This window comes from Eupeodes corollae, chromosome 2, assembly GCF_945859685.1.
Source record: "Eupeodes corollae chromosome 2, idEupCoro1.1, whole genome shotgun sequence".
NCBI classification, from domain to species: Eukaryota; Metazoa; Arthropoda; class Insecta; order Diptera; family Syrphidae; genus Eupeodes; species Eupeodes corollae.
The window spans coordinates 125,445,583-125,472,450 of record NC_079148.1 but is presented as its reverse complement, the minus strand read 5'-3'; the positions used below and the strand labels follow the sequence as shown (position 1 = coordinate 125,472,450).

The 26,868-nt window shown below is 34.3% G+C and overlaps 4 protein-coding genes across 4 annotated transcripts in view; 1 reads left to right on the top strand and 3 right to left on the bottom strand.

Annotated features, from left to right (window-relative positions):
* Positions 1-26,868, top strand: part of LOC129944502 (tubulin polymerization-promoting protein homolog) — a 379,947-nt gene that overhangs the window by 316,680 nt on the left and 36,399 nt on the right. The window lies entirely within an intron of this gene.
* On the bottom strand, positions 6,313-7,455 carry LOC129944497 (pupal cuticle protein-like). Its single transcript, XM_056053962.1, has one exon. It carries the CDS (start codon positions 7,386-7,388, stop codon positions 6,381-6,383), a length of 1,008 nt encoding a protein of 335 aa, XP_055909937.1. The 5' UTR covers positions 7,389-7,455; the 3' UTR covers positions 6,313-6,380.
* LOC129944498 (fat body protein 2-like) lies at positions 7,685-8,848 on the bottom strand. The gene is made up of 4 exons (XM_056053963.1): positions 8,665-8,848; positions 8,369-8,596; positions 8,133-8,306; positions 7,685-8,073 (listed from the first exon to the last, which is right to left on the bottom strand). The coding sequence occupies exons 1-4, from the start codon at positions 8,758-8,760 to the stop codon at positions 7,801-7,803; spliced, it is 771 nt and encodes a 256-aa protein (XP_055909938.1). The 5' UTR covers positions 8,761-8,848; the 3' UTR covers positions 7,685-7,800.
* Positions 19,731-20,622, bottom strand: LOC129944499 (uncharacterized). Its single transcript, XM_056053964.1, has one exon. It carries the CDS (start codon positions 20,559-20,561, stop codon positions 19,824-19,826), a length of 738 nt encoding a protein of 245 aa, XP_055909939.1. The 5' UTR covers positions 20,562-20,622; the 3' UTR covers positions 19,731-19,823.

Here is a 26,868-nt window from a genome sequence, read left to right as displayed (position 1 = left end):
GAAAAAGAGCAAATATTCAGGTAAATAAAATTTTATTAATACGAAAAATAACAGCAGTCCCCATACAAATTTGTTGGTTAAAACATGTGATTTTTCTAAAACTTTCTTTAAATTTTGTGTTCTTAATTTGGCTTCTTTCTACAAGAAAAACGTATTGTGGTATTACTCCAGAAGGGTACCCTTCAAAAAACTTAATTTGAATGAACTAATGGACCGATTTCAATAATCTTCACTTTCTCTGTAAGCTCTTTTTGATGATCAAATTGATGATGATTTTTTATGATCAAAAATGTATTTTTTTTTTTAAATTTAAAATTAAAATGTACATGTATTTATAAGCTCTTTATTTAGTGCTTACCAAAAATATTTCCAAGACAAAATTTCAAATTTAAAATGATTTTTGAAAGAAAATAAGTAAATCTAGATTTTTTGAAAAATAAAATGGCATTTAAATTTTTGAGAAAAACTTATTTTGCAGGTATATTTTTAAACAGACTTTTAGGAAGAAATTAGCAAGTTCTAGCGACTCAGTCGTGCATTTGGTTTATTTGAAAATTGGGCTACTGTTGAATACAAAAGATCTTTAAAGATTTAAAAAAGTTAAATAAATCTAATTTTGAAGTGAATTTGCTTTGGATGCTCTAGAACTAATATTTAAACAGGAATTTCAATAATATAAATGTTGTTAAACTAATGGCTAATTTAAAATAATAACCGGTTCATATACTCAATACTCATATCTATTGATATATTAGCTTTGAATCTCTTAATATTTGAAGTGAAAAGAAATGCTGAAACGTGTAGTTTGTGAAAGCCACACAAACGTTTCTTCCCAACTTAGTTGTTAACCTTAATTTGTTTTAATTTATTTTTTTAGAGAAATTATGTACTCAGAAGCACCTATTTACTTAAATTCAAAAATCAAACATTTTTCTTTCCTAAATTTTTAAGTTTTGTTAACTCCTTTAAGATATGAGTAAGCAGACTGATACCGATAGTAATAATAGACTCCCGAAAATAGAGTTAAAAAAACTACGTCAAAAAAGCCCGGCATTTCTTCATATCATATCCTCTCTCACTTTCTGGATTTAGAATTTAGCGTTCTTAGCATAAATAGAAATGGATACAAGAGACGTATATTTCATTTTTGGAAAAAAGCTACGTTTTAAAACAATTTCTTACATTTCTGCTTGAAATGCAGCAAAAACACTCTAAACTATTGCTTTTTAGCTCCTAAATATGGCATATTTGGAAAACTTTTGGAATCTGGGAATGCTTTCATATGTAAGGAATCATACAAATTAAATAGTTAGACCATACTTTACTGGACTACAGTGTTCTAAAATAATTTATAACTAAAGTTATCATTTTAGCAATTAAAATGTGTAAAGGTTAGGTTAATATACTCGTACACATCATATTATTTAAATTTTGTTAGCCTACTTTACAAAACATTAAAATCTGTGAACCCCCCCCCCCTGATGAAAAGTCTGGATTCGCCCTTGAGTTAATAGTGCAGAAACTATTAATAACAAATACAAATTCTCAGGTAAAGTACAAGTCTATCTCTACTCGTACATAAATAAAAAAGAGGCTGGGATTAGACCCACACTGATAACTTCCCATCGCGTCTGTCGATTTGTCTTGCTTAAAAGTTTGTCTATTATGTACTGCTATCAATTTTTACCAAATTTATTTTAGATTTAACTTTTTATGAAAAAACGGACTGTTGGATTTTTGTATAAAAATTACTGAATATCGGAAACAATATTTTCTATGAAATAAAAAAAGTTTGAAGCCAATATTTTTAATTTTTGAAAAGCTATTTGAGTCGAAAGTAAATTTTTACCATGATTTAGTATTTTTAACTTTCCATAGGAAGTTATTGTAAGGGGTCCGATTTGTCAAATTGAAAATTTTGACATTTCTCGACGTTTCAAGTTTCCTAGAGTTGAATTAGAAGATTTTTAGAAAGATGTCCGTGCGTGCGTGTGTACGTACGTTACGTTCGTACATCCGTACGTCCGTACGTTCGCGGAGTTTTTTCGTCTTCCATAGCTCAAGAACCAGAAGAGATATCGACTCCAAATAAATTTTATTATACAGATAATAAGGCAGAAAGGGCTTTCAAGAAAATTGCGTGGGTGGTTTTTTTACCTAGCAGTTTAAACCAAAAACGTTAGAGTCTTGAATTAAATTTAATATAATAAACTGTAACGTGATCTCAAAGAAGTATATTTTTTTGAAAAAAATCAGTATAACGTTTTTTTTTTATAAATCAAAAAAACTGAAAAAAATGTGTCACCTCCAAAATTTAACGACTAAAATATAATTTCATCTCCAAAACAATTTTGAGCAACGGAGAACAATGTTTTTGAAATCTGATAAAATTTTGAGAAAAATCGAATTGACAGTTTTATTATATAAAATAAAAATCTAAAAAAAAACATTACTCAAAGTTGGTAAAAATTCATTTTCGACTCAAATATCTTTTCAAAACTTTGATATATTGGCTTTAATTTACTTTTATCTTTCAAAAATATTGTTGTCAACATTCAGTAAAATTTTGAATAAAATCGAATTGACAGTTTTTGTACAAAAAATTAAAAACCTAAACAAAATTAACAAAAGTTGGTAAAAATTGATTTTCGACTCAAATATCTTTTCAAAAATTTTAGATATTGGCTTCAAGCTTATTTTATTTCACAGAAAATATTGTTTTCGATATTCAATGATTTGTATATAAAAATCCAACAGTCCGTTTTTTCATAAAAAATAAAATCTACAAAAAATAGTACACAAATTTGGTAAAATTGATACTAGTACATATAGACAAACTTTTAAGCAAGACAAATCGACAGACGGGATATGGGTCGCATTCCAGCCTCTTTTTTTTACTTGCGACATATAGGAACTATATGGCAAGTTTTGCAGTCGTGCAAAATTTCGAACTCGAGATTTTAATCAAATATGATATTAGGATGGTAGAGAAGTCGAAAAAAGTGGGTCCCGCGATTTCTGTCTACGCTCCTACCGCCTAAACCATTGGACCGATTGACTTAAAACTTGTAAGTTAAGGTTTTGAGCAGATTCACGTTAGGCGTTTTTTTTTCATTTTTTTAAGATCAAAACTAACAGTGGCCCCCAACTTTTTTCTCTAGAATTTAATTTTTTAACTTGGCGTCTTTTTATAAGAAAAACATATTTTTGCTTTGCTCAGGAAAGGTACCGCTCATAAAACCGTTATTTTGTTTTTAATTTTCTCATCAACTTATGAACTGATTTCGATAGTTTTTTTATGAATAAGCTCTTATATTGCCTTAACAATATTTGATTATCAAAAATGCAATATTTTATTTTTTGGATTTTTAAAAAAATATTGAATTTTTATTTTTCAAAATTTTATATCTCAAAAACTTGTCAAAATTTATTTACGAAATTCAAATGAGTGAATATTTATAATCAATAAACAACTGCGTACTAAAAATATTCTTAGAACAAAATTGAAAAATTTTATATGCAAAAAATTAATTTACAATTTATGTCACTTCATAGCTAAAATCTAAAATGCATAAGAGTAGCAATGTCTTGTACTTATTCGTATGCTTGTTTCTTTTAAAATTAAATGAAAAAAATAAACTAAACGTAATAACTCCATGTTTGCGCTGAAAACTTGTAGGAAAAAAGGAATGTGATTGGATAGTTGTAAGTACCTTCTACCTTCCAATAACATTCCTTTATTCTCATGCATAAAGCTGAGCACGCCAATGAACTATTCTCTACTCGTTTTAGACACCTACCTAACTACACAATCAATAGGCGATAGCTTTACAATTTAAACGCACATGTTCTTCCTCTTTCTTTCTTCAGATAATTTATTTTCCATCCTATTTCTTCCCATATGAAATTAAAATAAAGCTAACAATTGTTTTTGTAAAGTATGCTTACAAGTATTTTTCATTTCCGGGATGAAATGCCCTGGATGAGTTGTGTCTTGGGATGAATCGCGCTGTTTTTTGACATATTTGAAAACAAACTTATTTAAGGGGGTATTCTGGTCTAGAGACATGAATTTTAGGTAATTTTTGAAGTGCTGTAGAAAAAAGCAAGCAACAATTTTACCATCAATTTTTTTATACATTATTTATTCACATTAGAAGCATACAAAAAAAAATAAAAAAGTAAAAATAAAAAATAAAAATTCCGTTAGTTATCAGCTGATGGAGTGGTGCGTCTCAAAAATTTGGTGCGTGCCCACGATTTTAACTCTCCTAGAAATCTGAAATCAAAAATTAAAAAAGATTATTAATCTTCAATAATGTCGCAATGTCTGGAACTACGGAAAAGTTACAAACTTTTTTTTTTACAAAATGGCGACTGCCTAAAAAAAAAAAATGTTACCACTTTTTTAAACATTCTTCGATTTGTTAAAAATAGTAAAATAAAAATTTGGGGATGGCCGTAGTTCCGGACGTAGACAAGTCACTAAAGAAGACTCTCTTAAAATTTTAAGTAAATCGGTTCAGCAGAACCTGAAAAATCGTGGGTATCAGATTCAAAAAGACAGTTCTGAGAAAAACGCGTTTAAAGTACCCCATTATGTCTTTTGTTCTATTAGTTGCAGCCCAACCGATTTGGATGGCTGCTCAGAAAAATACTTATTTCTCCGAAAATAATTTGAATTTGGGAAAATCCTCTCGTAGACATATTCTTAAATAGTTAAAATATGGAAATATGAAGAAAAAAAAATCGATTTTTTTTTTATTTCTAGACCAGAATACCCCCTTAACAGGTATATTTTTAAATCTTATATTGGTACTTTAAACAGCATCTTTGCTTAGAGGAGCAAGTTCGTGCGACCCAGTCGTGCATTTTATTTTTTTTAGAGTTTTATTTTCGATAATTCGATTTTTTCAAAATTTTATCGAATGTTTGAAGCTAATATTTCAAAGTTTTGAAAAGATATTTGAGTCAAAAATCAATTTTTACCAACTTTTATTAATTTTTTTTAGGTTTTTATTTTTTGTAAAAAAACTGTCAATTCGATTTTTCTTAATATTTTTCGGAATGTCGAAAACAATATTTCTTATAAGATAAAATAAGTTTGAAGCCTAAATTTCAAGTTTTTGAATAGAAATTTGAATCGATGTTAAATTTTTTTATTTTTTTTATAAAAAAACTTTCAATTCGATTTTTCTCAAAATTTTATCAAAATGTCAAAAACATTAATCTTCGTTGCACAAAATAGTTTTGGAAATGAAATCATATTTTAGTCGTAAAATTTTGGAGGTGACAAATTTTTTTTCAGTTGTTTTGATTTATAAGTCAACTGATTTGCAGTCAACTTCATTCTTTGAACGTAAATATTGACCAAAGCAACTAGTAAGTTTTTCAAATGTTATGAATTTCAAATTCAGAACTTTACTTTGAATGAAAAAGCATAATCAACTGTCATTTTGATAGAAGTATACTTGACTTAAAGGCTGCGTTCAATCTCAGACAGATAGGGTATCCGGATACCTTTTTGTTAGTGTATTACGTGTAAAATAACAGATGATCAAAAACATCTGAGATGTCAAAAAACGAATCTAAAGGTATCCAAGAATTTCTGGGGTATGTGGGTATCTGACAGAACAGCTGATTCAATACATGGTTGAATTTCAGAAAATTGATTTAAGCCTTTTGTATTTGTTGGTAAACAAAAAGATACAAAATGTTAGTTGAAGTTGTATTTGAGGATGTTCTGTACATAATAGACGATGAAGAAGCTATTTGCCTCCGAATTTTAGAAGGTAAATGTGATCTTATATTCATTAAATGTTTTATCTTACAGCAATTTTGACTTCGAAACTTAAATGTTTCTCTGCTTTTTGTGAACAGCTGAAAGTTGTTTTAATTTTTCGACAGCTATCTCAATACAGCTATCCCACTCGTTCAACAAGGTATCTAAAAATCCACCCCAAATTACCCTATCCAACACGATTTTGAACGCAGCAATTGCAAATTTTTGTAGCCAGCAGAAACTTGACTTATACTTCCAAGTCGCCTAAACCTGCCCAGTGTCTTAACCAAACTTTTTAATATGCTTTAAACTTTAGGATTGAATTGCATGCATCCATTAAGAGCAAATGAGAGATCATTATAAAGGCAGTCATTATTGTCAACCGTTATTTTTGTTTTAATTTCGATAATTCTGAAAAAAACCTCTGTCATATGTTAAAGGTCCTATTTCTACCTCGCTATGTCCGATTGGAAGACACCTTTTAGAAAAGAGGCTACGTTTTCGAATTAGAATTAAAGTCAATGCACACATTTTAATGTTAACAATTTTTATTTTTTTAAAGAACATGATGCATTTCAAGCAAAACTTCTATCGGTACTTAATAGTTAATTTGACCATACTGCCTTGTTGGGTTGCTGAAGTAGCTATTACGTTGTGCGGCTGGGTATTCACTTTGACCTACGTCAGAAGCAGCAGCTAATTCAGCTCGGCGGAATGCTTCGAAGTGTGCTTTTTTAGCAGCAGCAACTTCTGGGGTATCTTCAACATTAACTCCAAGTTTGTGTTGGTTAGTTTGAGGTACAGCTACAACTGGAATCATCTGGACATTCGATGGCTGATAGTTGATGTTTTGATCATATGTCTGTGGGACATACATAACCTGATGGGCTCTTTGTCCGTAGTGTCCCATTGATTCAATAAATCGAGGACCAGCAATAGCATTATGTCCACGAACTACTGGTGCAGCTGGAACAATTGGACCTAAACTTTGATAGCTTGGAACCATGACGTATGTGTCTTGATATTCAATTGGACCGGATATGGCTGCAGCCTGCTCAGCACGTCGTAGTGCTTCGAAATGAGCAGCTCTTGCTGCAGCTACTTCAGGTGTTTCGTGTACATTTACTCCGAGTTTATGTTGTGTAGTTTGAACAATTGGGGCTTGAGGTTGTTGGTATTGAACCGAAGCAGGTCGCCGAGTTGGTGAAGGCGTTGGAGCAGGACTGTATACAGCAGGAATGCGTTGCTGTTGATGTTGATGGTTTTGGGCACCAGAAAATGATTCAGGATACTTGGCAGTCGAGTTTGCAATAGCAGTGGCTTCTTCAGCGTTACGGACAGCTTCATAGTGTGCAGATTTTGCGGCAGCCACTTCAGGAGTATCATGCACATTCAAACCCAATTTATGTTGAGAAGTTTCTTCAACTGGTTTACGATTTTGATTATTATTTAATGGTGGTGGACCATTTGCAATTATATTCTCAGCACGACGAACAGCTTCAAAGTGAGCTGCTTTTGCTGCAGCTACAGCAGGAGAGTCTTGGAATTGAGCCTGTGATAGACCAAGAATGGCACACAGTACCAAACAAGAGGTGAATAATTTCATTTTTGGATAGATGAGTTTAAGGAAGTGTAACTATTGAGAAGAAGATTGCAACTGATATTGAAAGAGAGTATTCAATTGGTTTATATAGGAGGAAGTGCGATTCGATGATGGACAAATTATGGTTCATCACTAATGGATTCCTAATTACATATGTTGTTCCCTTCTACATATTGTTTTGACTGAAAACTTGTTTCTGAAATAACCTGGCAAATACATAATTCGAATGCAATTAAGTAAGTAATTATGTATGTTCATACAAACATAAGTAACAAAATCGTATTGGTAAAGAAGAAACATTTATATATACCAAAGGAATATCTTTATTGACTAAATAAGAATTCATTCAGTATTCCAAATTGCTTGCCATTTAAATTGAGTTGTACCTATCGATTGATCACAATTAATTTGTTGTTTACAATTGCCATTGTGTGTTCAATGTAACTTCCTTGAGGTTACCCAAGTTAAGAATGTATAAGGCTCCATTTTTGTTGGTTTCAATAGCCTTGATAAGATTAGCAGCAACTTCTTCGGGCTTTTGTTGTTTGGCAGCCAACATTTGATCAGCCAATTCCTTGGTGGCGTCCAAAGTTGTACGGTCTCGCAAGTTCATCATAAGTTCTGATTGTGTCAATCCCGGAAGGGCAGCAATCATCGACACTCCTGTGCGACGTTGAATGGTTTCGTCCTAAATCATAAATCATAAGGTTAAAAAAGTCATATGTTATTGACAAACTTTAAACTTACGCTCAATGAACGAGTGAATCCAATGACTCCATGTTTTGCAGCTGAGTAAACAGCTAGAGCAGCATTTGGTTCCAAACCATAAACCGAAGAAATGTTTAGAATGAGACCACCTCGTCCCATTTGGGTTTTGTCCATCAATGGCAAGGCCAAGAGACTGGTGTTGATCAATCCAGTCTTGAAAAAAGACGTTTACTATATAACTTCACTATAACCTTTAATAAGAATAAAATGCTTACCAAGTTAACATCAATAGTTGTCTCGACATCACGATCCATCAATACTCCAGCTGCGTTGATCAATAGATCAATATTCTTGATTTGCTGGGCGATCTCTTTCATTCCCTTTTCGATACTCTGACGCTTGGTAATATCCATTTGAACATAAAGGATGTTTACACTGGGAGCTTCAGCTTGGAGTTTACGTAAGTTCTCATTGTTTTCCAAACGGCTGGCGATCACTAGATTCTACAGAAGGATTTCAGTTGAATTATTGCAAATCTTCTAAATTTCTATGTGACAAAATATATACTAACCGCAATCTTCTTCTTCAAGAGTAGGCGTGCAGTTGCCATTCCAATGCCACCATATCCTCCAACAATAACAACATTCTTTCCAGCTAGATCCATCATGATGAAGAGTGTTTTTGGTTTGGAACTTGTTTAAGGATTCAAAGAAGAAGATTCACTTGACAGTGCAGGCTACAACTGATTTTGATACTCGATGGCAGCGTTATTTATACGACTTTCTTTTTGAGAAAAAGGACCCACCCATATTGAAGATTGATAATAATTGTTTCTGAGCACTGATAAAGGTTCCATCAAGAATCAAAATATTGGATGAATTATTGTGATGCCATGGCCTTTTAATAACAGTTTATCAGAATAATATATTAACCAAAGTTATACATGCAAAATATTTTGTTTTCCCATGCATTTGTGTGTTTTATTTTGGTTTGATGATAAGCCTCTTTTTGGGAGTGCGAATAACCTTAATTTTATATTCGTCATAGAAGAGATTTTTTGATTTGCAATTGCATATATGTAGTCAAGATTCTACAAATTTGAAAATAAAAAAACAAGAGTACAACCATTATCTTGCACATTGAGAAACCGTTGATGAAGTGCATTAATTTTAATCTTATTTTAAATGGTTAGTCATAGGTAATAGCTCGAAAATATTTATTATCTAATAATTGAGTTTGATCTCATAAGGTTGAAATGATTTATCTAAGTTTGGGTATTCACATGTAAAGGTTTAAATGGAAGAATATTGCCCTTTAAGAAGTAATAATTTATTCGACCTTTTACTTATTTTAATAATACATAATAGCTTCTATTACAACCAATTTGATTTAATCTTAATCTTTTTGACATCTCGAAGATTTCTTATGCAAAATGCTTTCCTAAGTCTTTGCTAAATTAAGCGTTAAATAAGAGATTATAACATTTTTTATACAGTTGATAAATTCGGGTATAAACTGGCAGAAATATCTGAGTCTAGCATATTTAGTCAACAAATGTTATAAAATACATGGTACCAGAAGAAATATGCTTGGAAAATATTTTGCATTTTGTTTAAGTGTCCAATCTATTATCATGCAATAAAAAATATAATACATCGCAGTAGAGTAAATAATATTTAAGAGCATTCGGTTCAAATTTCAAATCTATTTGATAATAGCTGTAAGAGTTACAATGGGCAGGTTCAGACAACATTAGGGACTTCATTTGCAGTCAACTGCATTCTGTGAACGTACTCTTGTACGTTTTCTTTCTAGTTAGTTTTTCAACTGTCATAATCTTCAAACTTGGAACTTTACTTCACTCACCTCTGCCTTCAGTTCATTGTAAACGGTGATTTTTTAAGAGCTTGAGAACTTTTAAAAAAAAAACTCATAAAATTTGCAAAATCTCATCGATTCTTTATTTGAAACGTTAGATTGGTCCATGACATTTACTTTTTGAAGATAATTTCATTTAAATGTTGACGCGGCTGCGTCTTAGGTGGTCCATTCGGAAAGTCCAATTTTGGGTAACTTTTTCGAGCATTTCGGCCGGAATAGCCCGAATTTCTTCGGAAATGTTGTCTTCCAAAGCTGGAATAGTTGCTGGCTTATTTGTGTAAACTTTAGACTCGGCGTAGCCCCACAAAAAATAGTCTAAAGGCGTCAAATCGCATGATCTTGGTGGCCAACTTACCGGTCCATTCCTTGAGATGAATTGTTCTCCGAAGTTTTCCCTCAAAATGGCCCTAGAACCGCGAGCTGTGTGGCATGTAGCTTCATCTTGTTGAAACCACATGTCAACCAAGTTCAGTTCTTCCATTTTTGGCAACAAAAAGTTTGTTAGCATTGAACGATAGCGATCGCCATTCACCGTAACGTTGCGTCCAACAGCATCTTTGAAAAAATACGGTCTAATGATTCCACCAGCGTACAAACCACACCAAACAGTGCATTTTTCGCGATGCATGGGCAGTTCTTGAACGGCTTCTGGTTGCTCTTCACTCCAAATCGCTGCACAAAATTTGTCGATAAAAAAGCGGATTTTCTGCCAACTTTTCTAGGGCCCATTCACTGAAAATTCGACGTTGTGGCAGATCGTTCGGCTTCAGTTCTTGCACGAGCTGTATTTTATACGGTTTTACACCAAGATCTTTGCGTAAAATCTTCCATGTGGTCGAATAACACAAACCCAATTGCTGCGAACGGCGACGAATCGACATTTCACGGTCTTCAGCAACACTCTCAGAAACAGATGCAATATTCTCTTCTGTACGCACTGTACGCATTCGTGTGGTTGGTTTAATGTCCAATAAAGTAAACTGAGTGCGAAACTTGGTCACAATCGCATTAATTGTTTGCTCACTTGGTCGATTATGTAGACCATAAATCGGACGTAAAGCGCGAAACACATTTCGAACCGAACACTGATCTCTTTGACACCATGTCTGAAATCCCGCGTGATCTGTCAAATACTAATGCATTAAAATCCTAACCTCAAAAAAATCACCCTTTATTTCGTATTTTAAGGAAATATTAGTTATTATTTTTCCAACTTGCAAGAAACCCTTTCGCATAAAACATGAAATAGAATTGTTCAGAAAATTAATATATCACAGAGTAATAAAGTTCAGCTTTCAGTTAATTGAAAAATAATGATTAGCTGTCATTTTGATATAAATTGACTTGATAGTTAGGGAGATTTTTTTGACTTACTTTCTAATGAAATTATCTTGATTGAAAGACAATTGTGTAAGCAGCTGCTGGCAAATCAGATACTAGAAATTTGCCTTTATAGGCTTTTAACACCAAACCCAAAACCCGGTTTTCGCCGAAAACCTATGTTCATTGAAAACTCAAGTTTTCCCATACATTTTTCGTAGACCACAAGTTTTATATAAAACCTCTCGAAAATTAGTAGCAATTCAAAGTTGAACTAAGCAAACAAACCTTTCGAAACATTCAGCGCTCAAATTAATGTAAACAAAACAGCTGATGGCGGCTGTCAAAACAAATATTTAAATTTGAAATAAATGTGGTCGTGGTAAGTGATATTATTTATACAATTTCCTTACAAAATAAGAATTATTGCCTTTTGTTTTTTTTTTTTAAGAATATGGAAAATTTTCCAAGCTCGAGAAAAAAAGCCCCGGTGACTATTTGCGGAACTGGATGGCGGTTCTTTTATGATTCTCCAGAGTTTCCAACGCTCTTTGTTAAGTGAGGAACTCTGGCGTGACGACCCCAAGGACGAGGAAGAATTGCTCATAATTCGTAATGACAAATATCTCCGACGCTTTCGCTTACTACCTGAAGAAAAACTTTCCGGTAACTCCGTTCAATCGCAAGGATTTGGGAGATAATGACGATATTTGGTGGAGGCTATGTCGCAGCTGGCTGGGGCCTACACGAAATCGTTCAGAATTTTCTCAACCCGCCTATAAGCTGCTTGGACGGCCACAATACATGGCGATTCTGAAGAACATGGAACATAAGGTCAGTATTTTGGATTGAGTTTGTTGTGAAAAAAAAGAAAATGTTTTAAATAAAATTAATTTTTGTTGTAACAGTTTTGTTTTTTATTGATTTGATCGCATATTTTCTACACAATTAGCTTCTCTTTGGTAAATTGTTCTGACCGGTTGAAGTGAACATAGAGGATAGCTGCAGACTAGTGTTACGGCCTTGTCTGCCCTGATATGCTGCTCTATCACAACACAGGAAAGGATTATCGACTCAAGGGTGTTGACGGCAAAGAAAAATTCTTATGAGAATGTTTGCACTTCTAGAATTTTCAAAAAATTGAACATCTTCAATGTGTGAAAGGAAGTACTTCGATACTCTCATTTTATCCGCATCCGAGACGTTTGTTCAACCACTCAATGACTGCATCCCATTCGTTCTTTTGGAGCTCGTATAGATCCTTACCTCCCTGAAAATCAACTTGATAAGTACCTACATAAGGCTAGAGTTTGTTTCTTGCATTTCCAGATCCTTTAGTTCATTGCAGAGTATATCGAAAGTTCTGCGGCTTATTCTGGAATGTTTTTTTTTTCATCAATTCAAAATTTGACAGCCGGTGGTGTTAAACAAATTTAAATGTCAAATGAAAACGTGTAAATGTTCGGTGTGAACGATTTTCGGGTTTTCGAAAACTTTTTGCCGAAAACCCGGTTTTGGGTTTGGTGTGAAAAGAGCCTATTACTTTCAAGTCCCTTATGTCGTCTAAACCTGCCCGACGATAAAGCTTTTTTCCGTTCCTAAAGGTAAGTATACAAGTTTGGAAGATCTTACAATTTTGACAAAATTTTCAAAAATCTTCCAACAGAATCCAATTAGGTGACAGTTGCCAATTTTCTTTTAAGTGAACATCTTTCGTTTACAATTAATTTTAAAACTACATTTAAACAATAAATCTTTACGTGAAATTGGCGAAATCGTCGGGCGAACACATTCAACGGTCCAACAAAATACTTAACAAATATCGGTATGAAGGTACGATCCTAAACAAACCTAGAAGAGAAACAAATCTTTTCTCAGCAAGACGAACGAGTTAGTTTAAGAAAATTTAAAGTAAATCCAAAAACAAATGTACAAAACTTGGCGGCCGAATGGCGACACTTATTGAAAGACCAGTTTCTACCGATTTCGAGAAAGCTTTCGACAGCGTATGGATTGAGGCCCTCATCTATACGCTCCGAATTTTTAATATCCCACAACCAATAATAAAAATGTTGTTTTCTTTTCTTTCTTTCAGAAAGTTCTTCGTAGAAATAGATAGTTGCAAGTCAACGATTAGAGACAGAAAGGCTAAAGTCGCCCAAGGATCGAAACTTGGACGATTCCTCTACCGCCTGATGACATATAACCAGCCAGTGCCAACGTATTGTGAGAAACTGCTGTTTGCGGATGACTCACTCACCTATTCGTCCTCTATGTTTCCTACGATCGCAGCCCGACGAGTAGAAGCACACATAAGCAGACTTTACGAGTACTACCAGAAGTGGGAAATAAGGATAAATACCTCCAAATCGGAACTGGTATGCTTCCAGAGACCCGTCACCAACAACAGCCGCTGTAGATCGGCGGCAGTAGCCCGAAACCTTGTTCTGACTTCCCGGATGGATCAAGGATTAAAGCCAAGAAGAACGCCAAATACCTGGGAATACACTTCAATGAGCTGCTGCGCTTCAACCCACACCCTAAGGCTGTGATAACGAAAGCCAACATCGCACTCCATCGAGTTTATCCTCTGCCTCTCTTGAAGAACAAAACTGGATTGAGTAAACCAATGAAACTGTTGACATACAAACAACTGCTAAAGGTGCGTGTCCATTTGAGAGTAAACGTGCTGAGAGTCGCTCTCAAGCTGCTCTCGAGAGCGATCTCGCAAATGGACATAGTCTGGAGAGTAGCTCGCGGAGAGTTGATAAATTACTCTCGACATTCGACTTTTTTGAGAGTCACTCGCAAGTGGACACATGTGCTTACCACTATCCGAGATAAGCTCGCGGAATACGAACACAGTTCGAATTTTGCGAGTAGCTGTCGAGAGTAAACATGGCAAAGCAGTGTAAACTATGGATTTTTTCATATAAAATTGATTTGAAAATACATTTTTAACTTCCAATAGGAAGTTATTGTAATGGGTTGATTTGTCAAATTGAAAATTTTGACATTTCTCGTCGTTGCAAGATCCCTAGAACCGAAATAAAAGATTTTAAGAACGATGCCTGTGAGAGCGTGTGTACGTACGTTCGACGTTTTTTTCGTCGTCCATAGCTCAAGAACTAGTATAGATATCGACTTCAAATAAATTTTGTTATATATAGATATAAGCCAGAAAGATGCAGAAAGGGCTCCCAAGAAAATTGAATGGGTGATTTTTTGACCATAGCAGTTTTAAAAAAAAGGTGAAAACGTTGGTTAACCCCAAATATCTCACGAACCAAAAACGCTAGAGACTTGAACTAAATTTTATATTATATATTGTAACGTGATTACAAAAAAGTATATTTTATGAAAAAAATCCAACTAACGGCTTTTTTATAAATAAAAAAAAAACAAATTTGACACCTCGAAAATTGTACGAATGAAAAATGATTTTATCTCCGAAACAATTTTGTGCAACCGAAGAACAACGTTTTTACCATATTTTTAAAAAAATTTTTTTAGAAAAATCGAACTGACAGTTTTTTTTTATAAAAAATAAAAACGTAAAAAAACATTACTCAAGTTGTTACCAATTGAATTTTGACTCAAATAACTTTTCAAAAATTTAAGATTATGGCTTCCAACTTATTTTATCTTACAAGAAATATTGTTTTCAACTTTCGATTCAAAAAGCTTTTCAAAAATTAAAAATATTGTCTTCATACTTTTTTTATTTCACGGAAAATAGTAGTTTTTTTTATAAAAATCCATATTTTCATACAAAACTAAAATCTACAAAAAATAGATTTTGAAATCAAACTATTTCATCAAATGCAAAATGTTGTTGATAATTTTTAAATCTTTTAGAATAATTCAACTTACAACTTTTTTAACAAAACACGAAAGCCTACAGAACTTTTAAGCAAGGCAAATCGACAGACGGGATTGGAAGTTATCAGTGTGGATAGAATACGTGGCCAACTGATTATATGCTAGCAGAAGAAATCTATCAAGTGGACACGATTATGAGAGTACTCTCAGCAAGAAAACTCTCAATATTCTAGCAGAGAGCTCGCGATAGCAAAACTTCTTAAATTTGGCTCTCAAATGGACAGTCTCCCGAGAGTTGCTCTCGAGATTTAACTAGCAGAAGTACTCTCAAATGGACACGCACCTGATCGGTTATCACCTACAGTTTTCCGATATGGTTCACCATATAAAAAACTGCAATGGAAAAACTTAAAGTCTTCGAGACGCAGATACTAACGATATGCTCTGATCTACAACTCGACCGTCAACGACAGAAGCACTAAAGCAATCGTAGAGTCAACGAAGGAGCTGAAATCAAGCCACTTGACCAGTTCCTTGCACTGGTAGCAAGGAAGATAATCACCAAAGTCGCCAGCCACCCTAACCAGTTAATGAGAAGGATGACCAATTAGGAACGACACCTAGACCCGAGATACCTTTGTGGTATGGATATCTTGTACAAACTCCCCACTGACGACGTCTCCTTCTATGCTGGCCTGGAGTCAGCATACTACCGTGGCTGGACGCCACCACACCCAATCAACCTCCATCAGGACAACCGGGACTGAACAACCCGAGATGAACCTAACCAACGATACTCTTTTTTTAGCCATTGAATTCATGTTAAACACATGTTAATTTTTGTAATTTACCAATGAATAAAGTAAGGCCCCCTTTGTGCCAACAAATATTTTAATTTAAGTTTTTGTAATATACATTTTTTTCTGGTTCAATAAATTAAAATCTAAAACAAAAAAAATCAACAGAAACTGTTCGTCGCTTTCTTCGGAAGAATGATTTTAATGGCAGAGTTGCTAGAAAAAAACCTCTTATATCCAAAATTAATAAGCGAAAACGTCTTGAGTTCGTTAAAAAGCACCTCAACAAACCCCAAAGTTTCTGGAACGATGTTTTGTACTCGGTCGAGACCAAAATTAACTTATTTTGCTCCGACGGAAAGCAAATTGTTTGAAGAAAGCCCAATACTCAGTTCAAGACAAAGAATTTGCTTGCCACTATTAACCATGGGGAGGAAATATTATGTTATGGGGGTAAATCGCGGCTAACAAGACTGGGAACTTTGAATTTATTGACACAATCATAAAAAAGTGGACATTTTTGGACGTTCTTTAAAGAAATATGCGTTAGTCTGCAGGAAAACTGAATTTATCAGCAACCTTTCACTTGCAAGAAGATAACGATCCAAAACACACATCGTTTGTTGTGAAGGAATGGTTGCTGTTAAATGCCAGAAAACAGCACAAGACCTCACGACAATAACCGGATCCCAAAATAACCATAAGGTTGCAGAATTGGAACCCAACCAACAAAAGTGAATTGAAAGCGAAGATTACGGAGTTTTAGGAAAATATACCCCCATTTCTTACCAAAAAATTGTTGAATCAATGCCGCGGCGACTATAAGATGTGATTACGGCTAAAAGTGGCCCTACAAAATATTAAAATTTAAATTTGACCACTAATTAACATTTTTGTATTTGAAATTTGATAGTGTACGCTCAATTTTTTGAGAGACTGTATATCGTTGGTTAATTTTATCCAAATATTAGACAATTTTTTGGTAGAAAATCGGCTGACAATGTTTTATTTTCCAATTAATAATTGCGGCTTTACACGGTTGGGAGACAATAGTATCGGTAGACTCATTGGAACACAACTTTCCCAACAGATGATTGTGAACATTTATTTTAGAAGTCAAAACAACAGGTCGTGGAAAAACAATTAAAAATATACAAAATATAAACAATAGTGAAACAATAATGAAGCGGGCAATAAGGGCAATTTTGTGGAATTTGTTCATGCCTCCAAGTCTGTTAAACCTTTTCGTAGTTTTAACATTTGTTTTTTTTTTTTTTAATTCTGTACATTTGTTTGTTGTTTTCTGCTCATAAACTTTCTGCAAATTAAAAATTGAATGATATTGTTTCAAAAAAACTTCATCTAATATCAAATTAGTGTGCAAAGATATGTTCAAACCATTGAAGAAATTTGCCAATTTTTGAAATAAACTTTTCTGACGATTGACAGCAAAATTTGTGTCAGTCACTTTTGACAGAAATTTGCGAAAAATCTGCCAATATTGGAAGATCTTTCAATCTTTTTCTCATTCTCTTGGATTATTCATACGAAAACAATAAAAATGTAAACATTTGCATATTGCGTCAAACTTGTCAAATAAAAGAAAAATCAATAAGTTATCCGATTTTTGCAAACATTTTTTGACAGTTGTTTACAGATGAACTTCGGAAAAAATATGTTTTTAATCAAAGATATTAATAACCTGAAAAAAGATAAGAATACATAAATTAAATTGTGTACTACATATTTTCACTAATTGCTTTTGTGAAAAAAAATATTTGCAATCTTTAATGACTAAAGAAATGATGCAATTTTGCATTTATTTTCATAATTCACAAGAAGAATAAAGTTTTAAAAATCTGGTGTTTTGTTTTCTATAATTAGCTATACATATACATATACTGCCTACAAGGAAAGTAATAAGTAAGCTGCGAAGAAGTCAAATACTATACATACTATCTTTAAAGATGTATTTAAATTTCTTATGGCAAAGAGATATTAACAGGTCAAAATAGTTAAAGCATACTCATTAAAAGCAGATGGTCTCATCGTGATTGCCTATGCTGACGACGCGACGTTGCAATATCTTTATCTTGGAAACACCCCCAAGTTCTCTCAGAACTCCTACAAAATGCCTTAAATAGGCTAACAAAATGTGCTAAGCAATGTGGCTTGGACGTCAATCCACATAAAATAGAATTAATACTCTTTTAGAGAAGGTACAAAGTTCCTTAGATTAGCCTATACCCAAGATTAAAGGAATACCATTAAGCTTTTTCGACCAAGCTAAATATTTAGGCCTCATTTTAGACAAAAAACTAAATTGGAAAGCAATTATTGATGAAAGAGTCAAAAAGGCTACTGTAGCGCTTTTTACTTGTTAAAAGGCCATAGTATCAAAATGGGGCTTCTCCCCAAAAATAACCCACTGGCTATACACTTCGGTAATTAGACCGATACTCATTTATGGTAAATCTAAATAAGCTCATCAAAGACTAGCGGTCAGCAGGTATGTGCATTACAGGAGCACTCGCTCAACACCAACCGCAGCGCTGGAAGTGCTTTTAAACCTAACACCTCTTGACATCTTCTCCAAAATGGTTGCAGCCAACTCATGTGTGAGGCTTAGAGCCACCTCTCAATGGAACAGCAACAATACTGGACATACTACTATTCTAGAGAATTTCAGATCTATCCCAGATCGTTTAGATTATACCACCCCAAAAATGGCTTCCATGTGTCCATCCGTTCAAGATCCTCCTGGGAAGAAGAGAGACCCCTGGAAGACGATGCGGTACACTTCTATACAGACGGTTCAAAGACCGAGCACGGAGCTGGAAGTAGTATCTATTCGGAACACTTGAATCTCAGTCTATCATACAGACTTCCCAATTAATGTAGTGTATTCCAGGTAGAAGTAATGGTGATCAAAGAAGCACTATCCTGGCTCAAAGAAAACGTTATATGTTGCAAGGATATACGAATCTTCTCGGACAGCCAAGCCGCTCTTAAATCTCTCGCTTCTGTCTCCACAAACTCTCAAATAGTGCACGATTGTCGATCATCTCTGAATGAGATGACGGAACAGTTTAACATTCACCTCATTTGGGTGCCGGGCCACAGAGACATTCCGGGAAATTGAAAAGCCATGGAGCTCGCCAAAAACGGAACACTTCTGCCTAATGTTAGACAAAACATAACATAGGTCTAGACAATATGGTCTACAATCAACAAATCCTAGATGGTCACAGAGTACCACCTGCCTAGCAACCAAGAAAATATGGCCAAGTATAGACTTAAAACGGTCAAAAGGCTTGATATCACTGAGCAGACAAAGTATAAGCTCTACAATTGGATAAATAACAGGACACTGCCTCATAAGAGGACATGCTCTGAGGCTAGGGGTCTACACAAATGACTTCTGTAGAAGCTGCATGGACAAGGAGGAAGAGGAAACAGTCCAACACCTTCTATGTACATGTGCAGCACTCTCCATTAGAAGGAATAACTTTCTCGGTAATCCCTTCCTCGATAATACCAGTTAACTGGCAACGATTGACACAAAATGTCTCTCTAACTTCATTAAAAGAACAAAATGGTTTGTTTAAGTTCATTATTCTCCCATGAGTAACCTCATTAGTGGTATCACAATGAACCCTTGAGAACCCTAGGTGAGCCAATGACATCTGGACAGCCTAATCTAACTTAAAGCATCCTTTTGCAAAGACAGCTGACAGTTATCATGTCTCAACTTTCATCCCTGAATAAACTGAAAGACCATTTGATAAAATTGATAAAACAATGAATTTGAATATTTTTTTTGCTTGAATAAACTTTATTTAAGTAACAATTGCAGTAGGTACACTTATAACATCACACAATCAGACTTTTCTGTAGACCAATTTTTGTTTTAGTGGATAACATGCGAGGTAACATAATGCGTGTTTGACAGCAAGGGAAGAGCACCACTCAGACCATAAGTGTAGGAGAATTGATTTGGCAACAAAGAGCGATAGGCCAATTGCAGAGGAGCAAGTAATGGAGTGTTGCGAATAATTGACAGCTCATTATCGATCTTCTCGATGGCGGCATTTCGAAGCTTAGCCTCTTCCACAGCATTCAAATGTTCTGCCTTGGCCTGTGCCACTTCGGGTGTATCTTCAACTTGTCGGGGTAGCTCAACAGGAGCTGCAGTCACTGGCGCAGGTGCTGGCTCTTGGTCACCATTTCGTAGTTTAGCCTCTTCGACAGCAGCTAAGTGAGCAGATTTAGCAGCTGCAACTTCGGGTGTGTCTTCGACTTGTTTTGGGATATCTTGTGGAGGAACTTCGGGAGCTTCGACTGGCTTAGGTAGGTTTGTTGCTGCAACTCTGAAACCACCCTCGTCGGCTGTGTAATCGACTGTCTGAATAATCCCATCGGAATCTGTGTAGCTGTAAGATCCTCGAGTGACGCCATCCAATGTTTTCACTTCCTGTTTGGCTGACAAGGGTTCGCTATATCCAAAAGCATACTGGCCGAATTCATCCTGGGCATGGTATTGATGCTTTGTGGCTGGAATAACCAGTCCGGCTGGGGCGTAATAAGATACACTAGCTGAGGCAACTGCCAGCAAAGCGGAAAATGCAATAAATGTTTTCATCGTCATGTTTCTTCTTTTTTGTCGTTGTTGTAATGTGTGCGTTATACTAAAGGCTTGGTGGATTTAGCTAAGAGTCGAAGACGCTGCTAGTGATGTGAACTAGTACTCGCTTCTGTGAATTCTGATTCTAAAAATGATGAGCACTTTATTTTATACCGCACTTTGATGGTGGAATGCCATACCAAATGATCAAAACTAAGACACACTAAAGTGAAATCTACCCTGGCGCATATGATTTAGTTTATGCGAGTATCACAAGATTAAAATCCATCTCGATGTAGCAGAAGGGAACGACCTTGACAAAGGTAACGTGAACACCATCAGCCGCGACTTGGCGACTTGTTGTTTCACTTTCAAAAGATTTCAGAGTTGGTGCCTGTGTCTATGTACCTTTTGAGTATGAGGCTCTCCGTCTCTGATGCATGTTCAACTTTAGGTGTTTGTGGTAAACCTGTAAGGTAAGAATACTTATAGTGGTTTATTGAAATATAACTTTAACGATGAAATGAGGCCAATGCATTTTTATAAAATATCTCACAAATATTGCTGTCTACGAAGGGATGCTAAGTTTGAATCTATCATTGCAGCGCCATCTCAATTTTGTTTCATATCATTGATATCCAATGTGATATGAAAGCAATACAAATCGACGTTATGAACACAGGGTATTTGTTACATTTAACAAGTTCAATGACAATATTTGCTTATATTGTACAATTTATTTTTTTTTCTTAACAGAGTACCAATTTTACCTAATGACATAACAATCTAATTTATGGACCCTTAAATATCAATTGAATGTTGAAATGTCAAAATCAAACCTTGTAAGGGTGTTAGTATTTTTGTCAATATCTAACTACAACAAATCTCGAACTTTACGACATAATAATATTTTAACCAGTCAATTATTGTTATGTAGCAGAATTAGATATTGACCCACTCAAAATTCTTCCCTATTTAGAACGTTGGGAACGTGTTTAAAGTTTCCCTCAGGATCAATTTATAAATAAAAAAAGAGGCTGGGATGCGACCCACACTGATAACTTCCCATCCCGTCTGTGGATTTGTCTTGCTTAAAAGTTTGTCTATATGTACTCGTATCAATTTTTAACAAATTTGCGTACTATTTTTTGCAGATTTTATTTTTTATGAAAAAACAGACTGTTGGATTTTTATATAAAACTTACTGAATATCGAAAATAACATTTTCTGTGAAATAAAATAAGTTTGAAGCCAATATTTTAAATTTTTGAAAAGATATTTGAGTCGAAAATCAATTTTTACCAACTTTTGTTAAATTTTTTTTAGGTTTTTATTGTTTGTAAAAAAAACTGTCGATTCAATTTTTCTCAAAATTAATTCTAATTTTGAAAACAATATTTCTTATAAGATAAAAGTAAATTCAAGCCAATATCTCAAAGTTTTGAAAAGATATTTGAGTCGAAAATCAATTTTTACCAACTTTTGTTAAATTTTTTTTAGGTTTTTAATTTTTTGTACAAAAACTGTCAATTTGATTTTTTTCAAAATTTTACTGAATATTAACAGCAATATTTTTCGAAAGATAAAAGTAGTTTTAAGCCAATATCTACAATTTTTGAAAAGATATTTGAGTCGAAAATCATTTTTTACCCACTTTTATTAATTTTTTTTAAGGTCTTTATTTTTTATAAAAAAACTGTCAATTTGATTTTTTTCAATATTTTTCAGAATGTTTAAAACAATATTTCTTGTAAGATAAAATAAGTTTAAAGCCTTAATTTCAAGTTTTTGAAGAGATATTTGAATCGATATTCAATTTTTACCAACTTTGAGTAATTTTTTTTTTAGATTTTTATTTTTTAGAAAAAAAAACTGTCAATTCGATTTTTCTCAAAATTTTATGTCAAAAACATTATTCTTTGTTGCACAAAATTGTTTTGGAGATGAAATTATATTTTAGTCTTAAAATTTTGGAGGTGACAATTTTTTTTTTCAGTTTTTTTAATTTATAAAAAAACCGTTAAATGGATTTTTTTTTCAAAAAATATACTTCTTTGATATCACGTTACAATATATTATATAAAATTTAATTCAAGTTTTTGGTTCGTCAGTTATTTATGGTTAACCAAAATTTTCACCTTTTTTTCAAACGGCTATGGTAAAAAAACCACCCACACAATTTTCTTGAGAGCCCTTTCTGCATCTTTCTGCCATATTATTTGTATAACAAGATTTATTTGAAATCGATATCTCTTCTGGTTCTTGAGCTATGAACGACGAAAAACGTAGCGATCCTACGGACGTAGGAACGTACGTACACACGCACGCACGGACATCTTTCTAAAAATCTTTTATTTCGACTGGAGGGACCTTGAAACGTCGAGAAATGTCAAAATTTTCAATTTGACAAATCGGGCCCATTACAATAACTTCCTATGGGAAGTTAAAACACTCAAGACAAATTTAGGTGTGCTGAATTTAAGTTTTAGAGAGATTCATGATACCAACACATATTTTGAATAATTAGAAAAAAATGTTGTTACGTAAAAGGTCCCAACAGTTTTTTTTGCAAAGTTTGACTTAGGTATGTAGTAAAATTTTCTAGTTTTACCTTTTCAAAATAAACTTTTCTACTTAAAGAGGCACAGACAAATTAGATTTGTTCCTATCTACTATTGACTTGTTGGTGTTATACAACAAAGTAGTACACTGGGCGTATACTACCTCCATAAAATTCCCAGCATTGATTGTTCCGAATATGAATATTCTTGAAAGTATTATTTGTATATTATACTAGCAGACCCGACCACGCGTTGCTGTGGCTGAGTAATTAAGAAAGGACTTAATAGACAAAATTGAACACTAATTTACATAACATCTTTAATTTTATTTTATTAATAAATACTATGATTAACATAAATTAAATAAAATCACAGTTAAAGTTTACTGAAGTGCCAATCGATGAACAATATTTTTGGTCAGCCTGTCTTTTGTCAACACAAATAAACTCGATGGTCTCCCTACACGTGAACAGGCCACGTATAATTGCCCATGAGAGAAACATGGATTCTCTAAGTCTAAGCCGCAAATAGACATTGTTTGTCCTTGTGATTTGTTAATAGTCATCGCGAAAGCTAAACGGATAGGAAATTGCAGTCTTTTGAAAGGTATTGGAGAATCTGACGGTATCATTGGAATGCGTGGTAACAGAACGATTTCTCCTTTAAACTTTCCTGCCAAAATAGTTACATATCTGGTGAGAAATCTAGATTTGGACATTGGTTTGTTTGTTTAAGTCGGTATAGTATATCTTCAGTCATGCAGTTTTTATATTTTTCCCACAGTATAGATGACTGTGTTGGAAAACATGTCGTCAAGATGATGGCAAATAGTTGACGAATACAACTTGGCGAGGACGTTAAAGCTGCATCAGCAAGTGTCAGATCCCAATGATTGTCATCTTCTAAAAGTTGCAACTCACGACATGCATCTTGATACGTACTGAACACTAGACCATTAACTTTTCGTAAAAATTGGAAAGAGATTGGTCCAGGAACATTAACCAACAACAAACGCAAAAAAAAAACATTCACGTTGTTTTGGGTGTACTGTATAAAGCCGCCCCAGTGTCTTAGCTTTAAATATACCTGCTATAGAAGGATGTGGTTCTCCTTTTTTACGTGGCTCCCATTTTTTAGTTGACATGTTCCATATGTAAAATAGCATGGAATATCGGTATACAATAATGATCATATAAACGGTAATTTTTTTGAGGTTAGGATTTTCATGCATTAGTATTTGACAGATCACGCGGGATTTCAGACATGGTGTCAAAGAGAAAGATGCTCAGTATGCTTTGACATTTCATCATGAATAGACTTACTAACGAGCAACGCTTGCAAATCATTGAATTTTATTACCAAAATCAGTGTTCGGTTCGAAATGTGTTTATCGACAAATTTTGATCAGCGATGAGGCTCATTTCTGGTTGAATGGCTACGTAAATAAGCAAAATTGCCGCATTTGGAGTGAAGAGCAACCAGAAGCCGTTCAAGAACTGCCCATGCATCCCGAAAAATGCACTGTTTAGTGTGGTTTGTACGCTGGTGGAATCATTGGACCGTATTTTTTCAAAGATGCTGTTGGACGCAACGTTACGGTGAATGGCGATCGCTATCGTTCAATGCTAACAAACTTTTTGTTGCCAAAAATGGAAGAACTGAACTTGGTTGACATGTGGTTTCAACAAGATGGCGCTACATGCCACACAGCTCGCGATTCTATGGCCATTTTGAGGGAAAACTTCGGAGAACAATTCATCTCAAGGAATGGACCGGTAAGTTGGCCACCAAGATCATGCGATTTGACGCCTTTAGACTATTTTTTGTGGGGCTACGTCAAGTCTAAAGTCTACACAAATAAGCCAGCAACTATTCCAGCTTTGGAAGACAACATTTCCGAAGAAATTCGGGTTATTCCGGCCGAAATGCTCGAAAAAGTTACCCAAAATTGGACTTTCCGAATGGACCACCTAAGACGCAGCCGCGGTCAACATTTAAATGAAATTATCTTCAAAAAGTAAATGTCATGGACCAATCTAACGTTTCAAATAAAGAATCGATGAGATTTTGCAAATTGTAAGTTCTCAAGCTCTTAAAAAATCACCGTTTATTATTGATTAACAATCCAGAGAAATATTTTAAAACAATTATTGTCATGTAGATTTTTTTCAAATGTTTCTAAAAGAATGTTGAAACAGAATTTAATCTGATTTCTTTTATTCAAAAAAAAAAATGTAATCAATTGATTCTCAAATTTCTCTGCAAGTTCTTGACAGCATTGTTCTTGGTCCGCCTCGAGTACCACTGACCTATCAAAATTGTATAAAATTCTTTCTAATTCTGCGTTGAGATCGGGTGTAATATCTATTGATTGTAGAAAAATTTTGGCAGTTGAAAGATGTGTTAATATATGTGCTCTTAAATGGAAATGGACGTTGTGGCGCTCGTACGCCAAAAACTATTGATTTTATGAAAAAAATTATTGAAACATAAATTGCAGGAAATTGTTTCTAGTTTAATTTTGTACATGAGTATTTTTTTCGTAAAATGCGTCGGAAAGGAGATATTCCCAAAAAACCGTTTGTAGGCGCCATTTTTTCAAGATGACGGTGCGAGCGGCGGGGGTACGAGGTGGCAAAGTTGAAATTCGAAAAGGGCATACCCAAATCTATAAAATAATCAATTTTCAAAACTCCAGGAAAACTTTCCAGGTAGACCTCTTTTTTCCCAAATGACTGGACTATAAAGCCATATAGTGAAATTGTTTCGTTAAAGCGAGATTCACCCCCCTTGCCATTATTCATGGATGGCGCTTTCATCGAGGAGACTGAACATCTCGATATTCTCGATATGTGTATCACCAACCACCTTTTGTGGAATGATCACATACGCGATGTCGCCAAAAATGCGGCAAAATGTTTGTTTTTTCTAAGGCGATGCAAGAAGTTTTTCTCCCCCTCTGATCTGGTTCTTATATACAAAACTTATATACGTAAAAGATTGAGTACAACTCCCATATCTAGGCTGGTGCACCTGCAACCTACTTAATCCTCTTGGACAGCATTGAACGGAGAGCATTTAAATTAATCGGTGATAACACCATCATAAGATCATTTACGTCGCTTGAACATCGTCGTGAGGTTTCTTGTCTCACGGTTTTTTACCGTTATATTAACGGTTTATGCTCAAGAGAAATAGCCAGTTGCATTCCTCCCCTTAAACAGTAATAATGCTCATCAGTATACCCTCGAGCCCAACTTCGGTCGTACTGTCAAGTATAGGTATTGTTCTTTAGCCGGACTACGCGAATGTGGAATTCCTTAACACACTCTGTTTTTCCCAGCTATTGCAATATTCAGGAATTCAAAACCAATATGCCCTCTCTCTCCTCTCCCTAGTGCTCAAACTGTGTCTTTGCATAATAAGGGTACTAATTTCCCCTCAAGTTTGTGCTTATTATAAAAAAAAATACCTTATTGGGACGAATTTGCTGGATTTATTTGCTTTTGGAAATATTTCTGATGGGAATTGCGAGAAAATTAAAAATTTTATAAGAAAATACATTGCATGGCCTACCATCTTTAAAGGTGAAATGTTTGACTGTTAACAGTCGAATTGTTTTTTCATTTAAAATCATGGAAAATGAATATAAAAATAAACCAGCATGGTGTTCTGATGAGCCCAACTATTACATCGGGGCGAAACGCATATTTGAACACCATGCTGGTTTATTTTTATATTCTTTTTTCATGATTTTAAATCATATTTAT

Excerpts from the sequence above, each read along its gene's own strand:
- LOC129944497 (XM_056053962.1), bottom strand. The coding sequence starts at position 7,388 with ATGAAATTATTCACCTCTTGTTTGGTACTGTGTGCCATTCTTGGTCTA.
- LOC129944498 (XM_056053963.1), bottom strand. The coding sequence starts at position 8,760 with ATGATGGATCTAGCTGGAAAGAATGTTGTTATTGTTGGAGGATATGGT. Across the intron at positions 8,597-8,664 it reads TCTTGAAGAAGAAGATTGCG|AATCTAGTGATCGCCAGCCG; the intron begins GTTAGTATATAT and ends ATCCTTCTGTAG. Across the intron at positions 8,307-8,368 it reads CAACTATTGATGTTAACTTG|ACTGGATTGATCAACACCAG; the intron begins GTAAGCATTTTA and ends TCTTTTTTCAAG.
- LOC129944499 (XM_056053964.1), bottom strand. The coding sequence starts at position 20,561 with ATGACGATGAAAACATTTATTGCATTTTCCGCTTTGCTGGCAGTTGCC.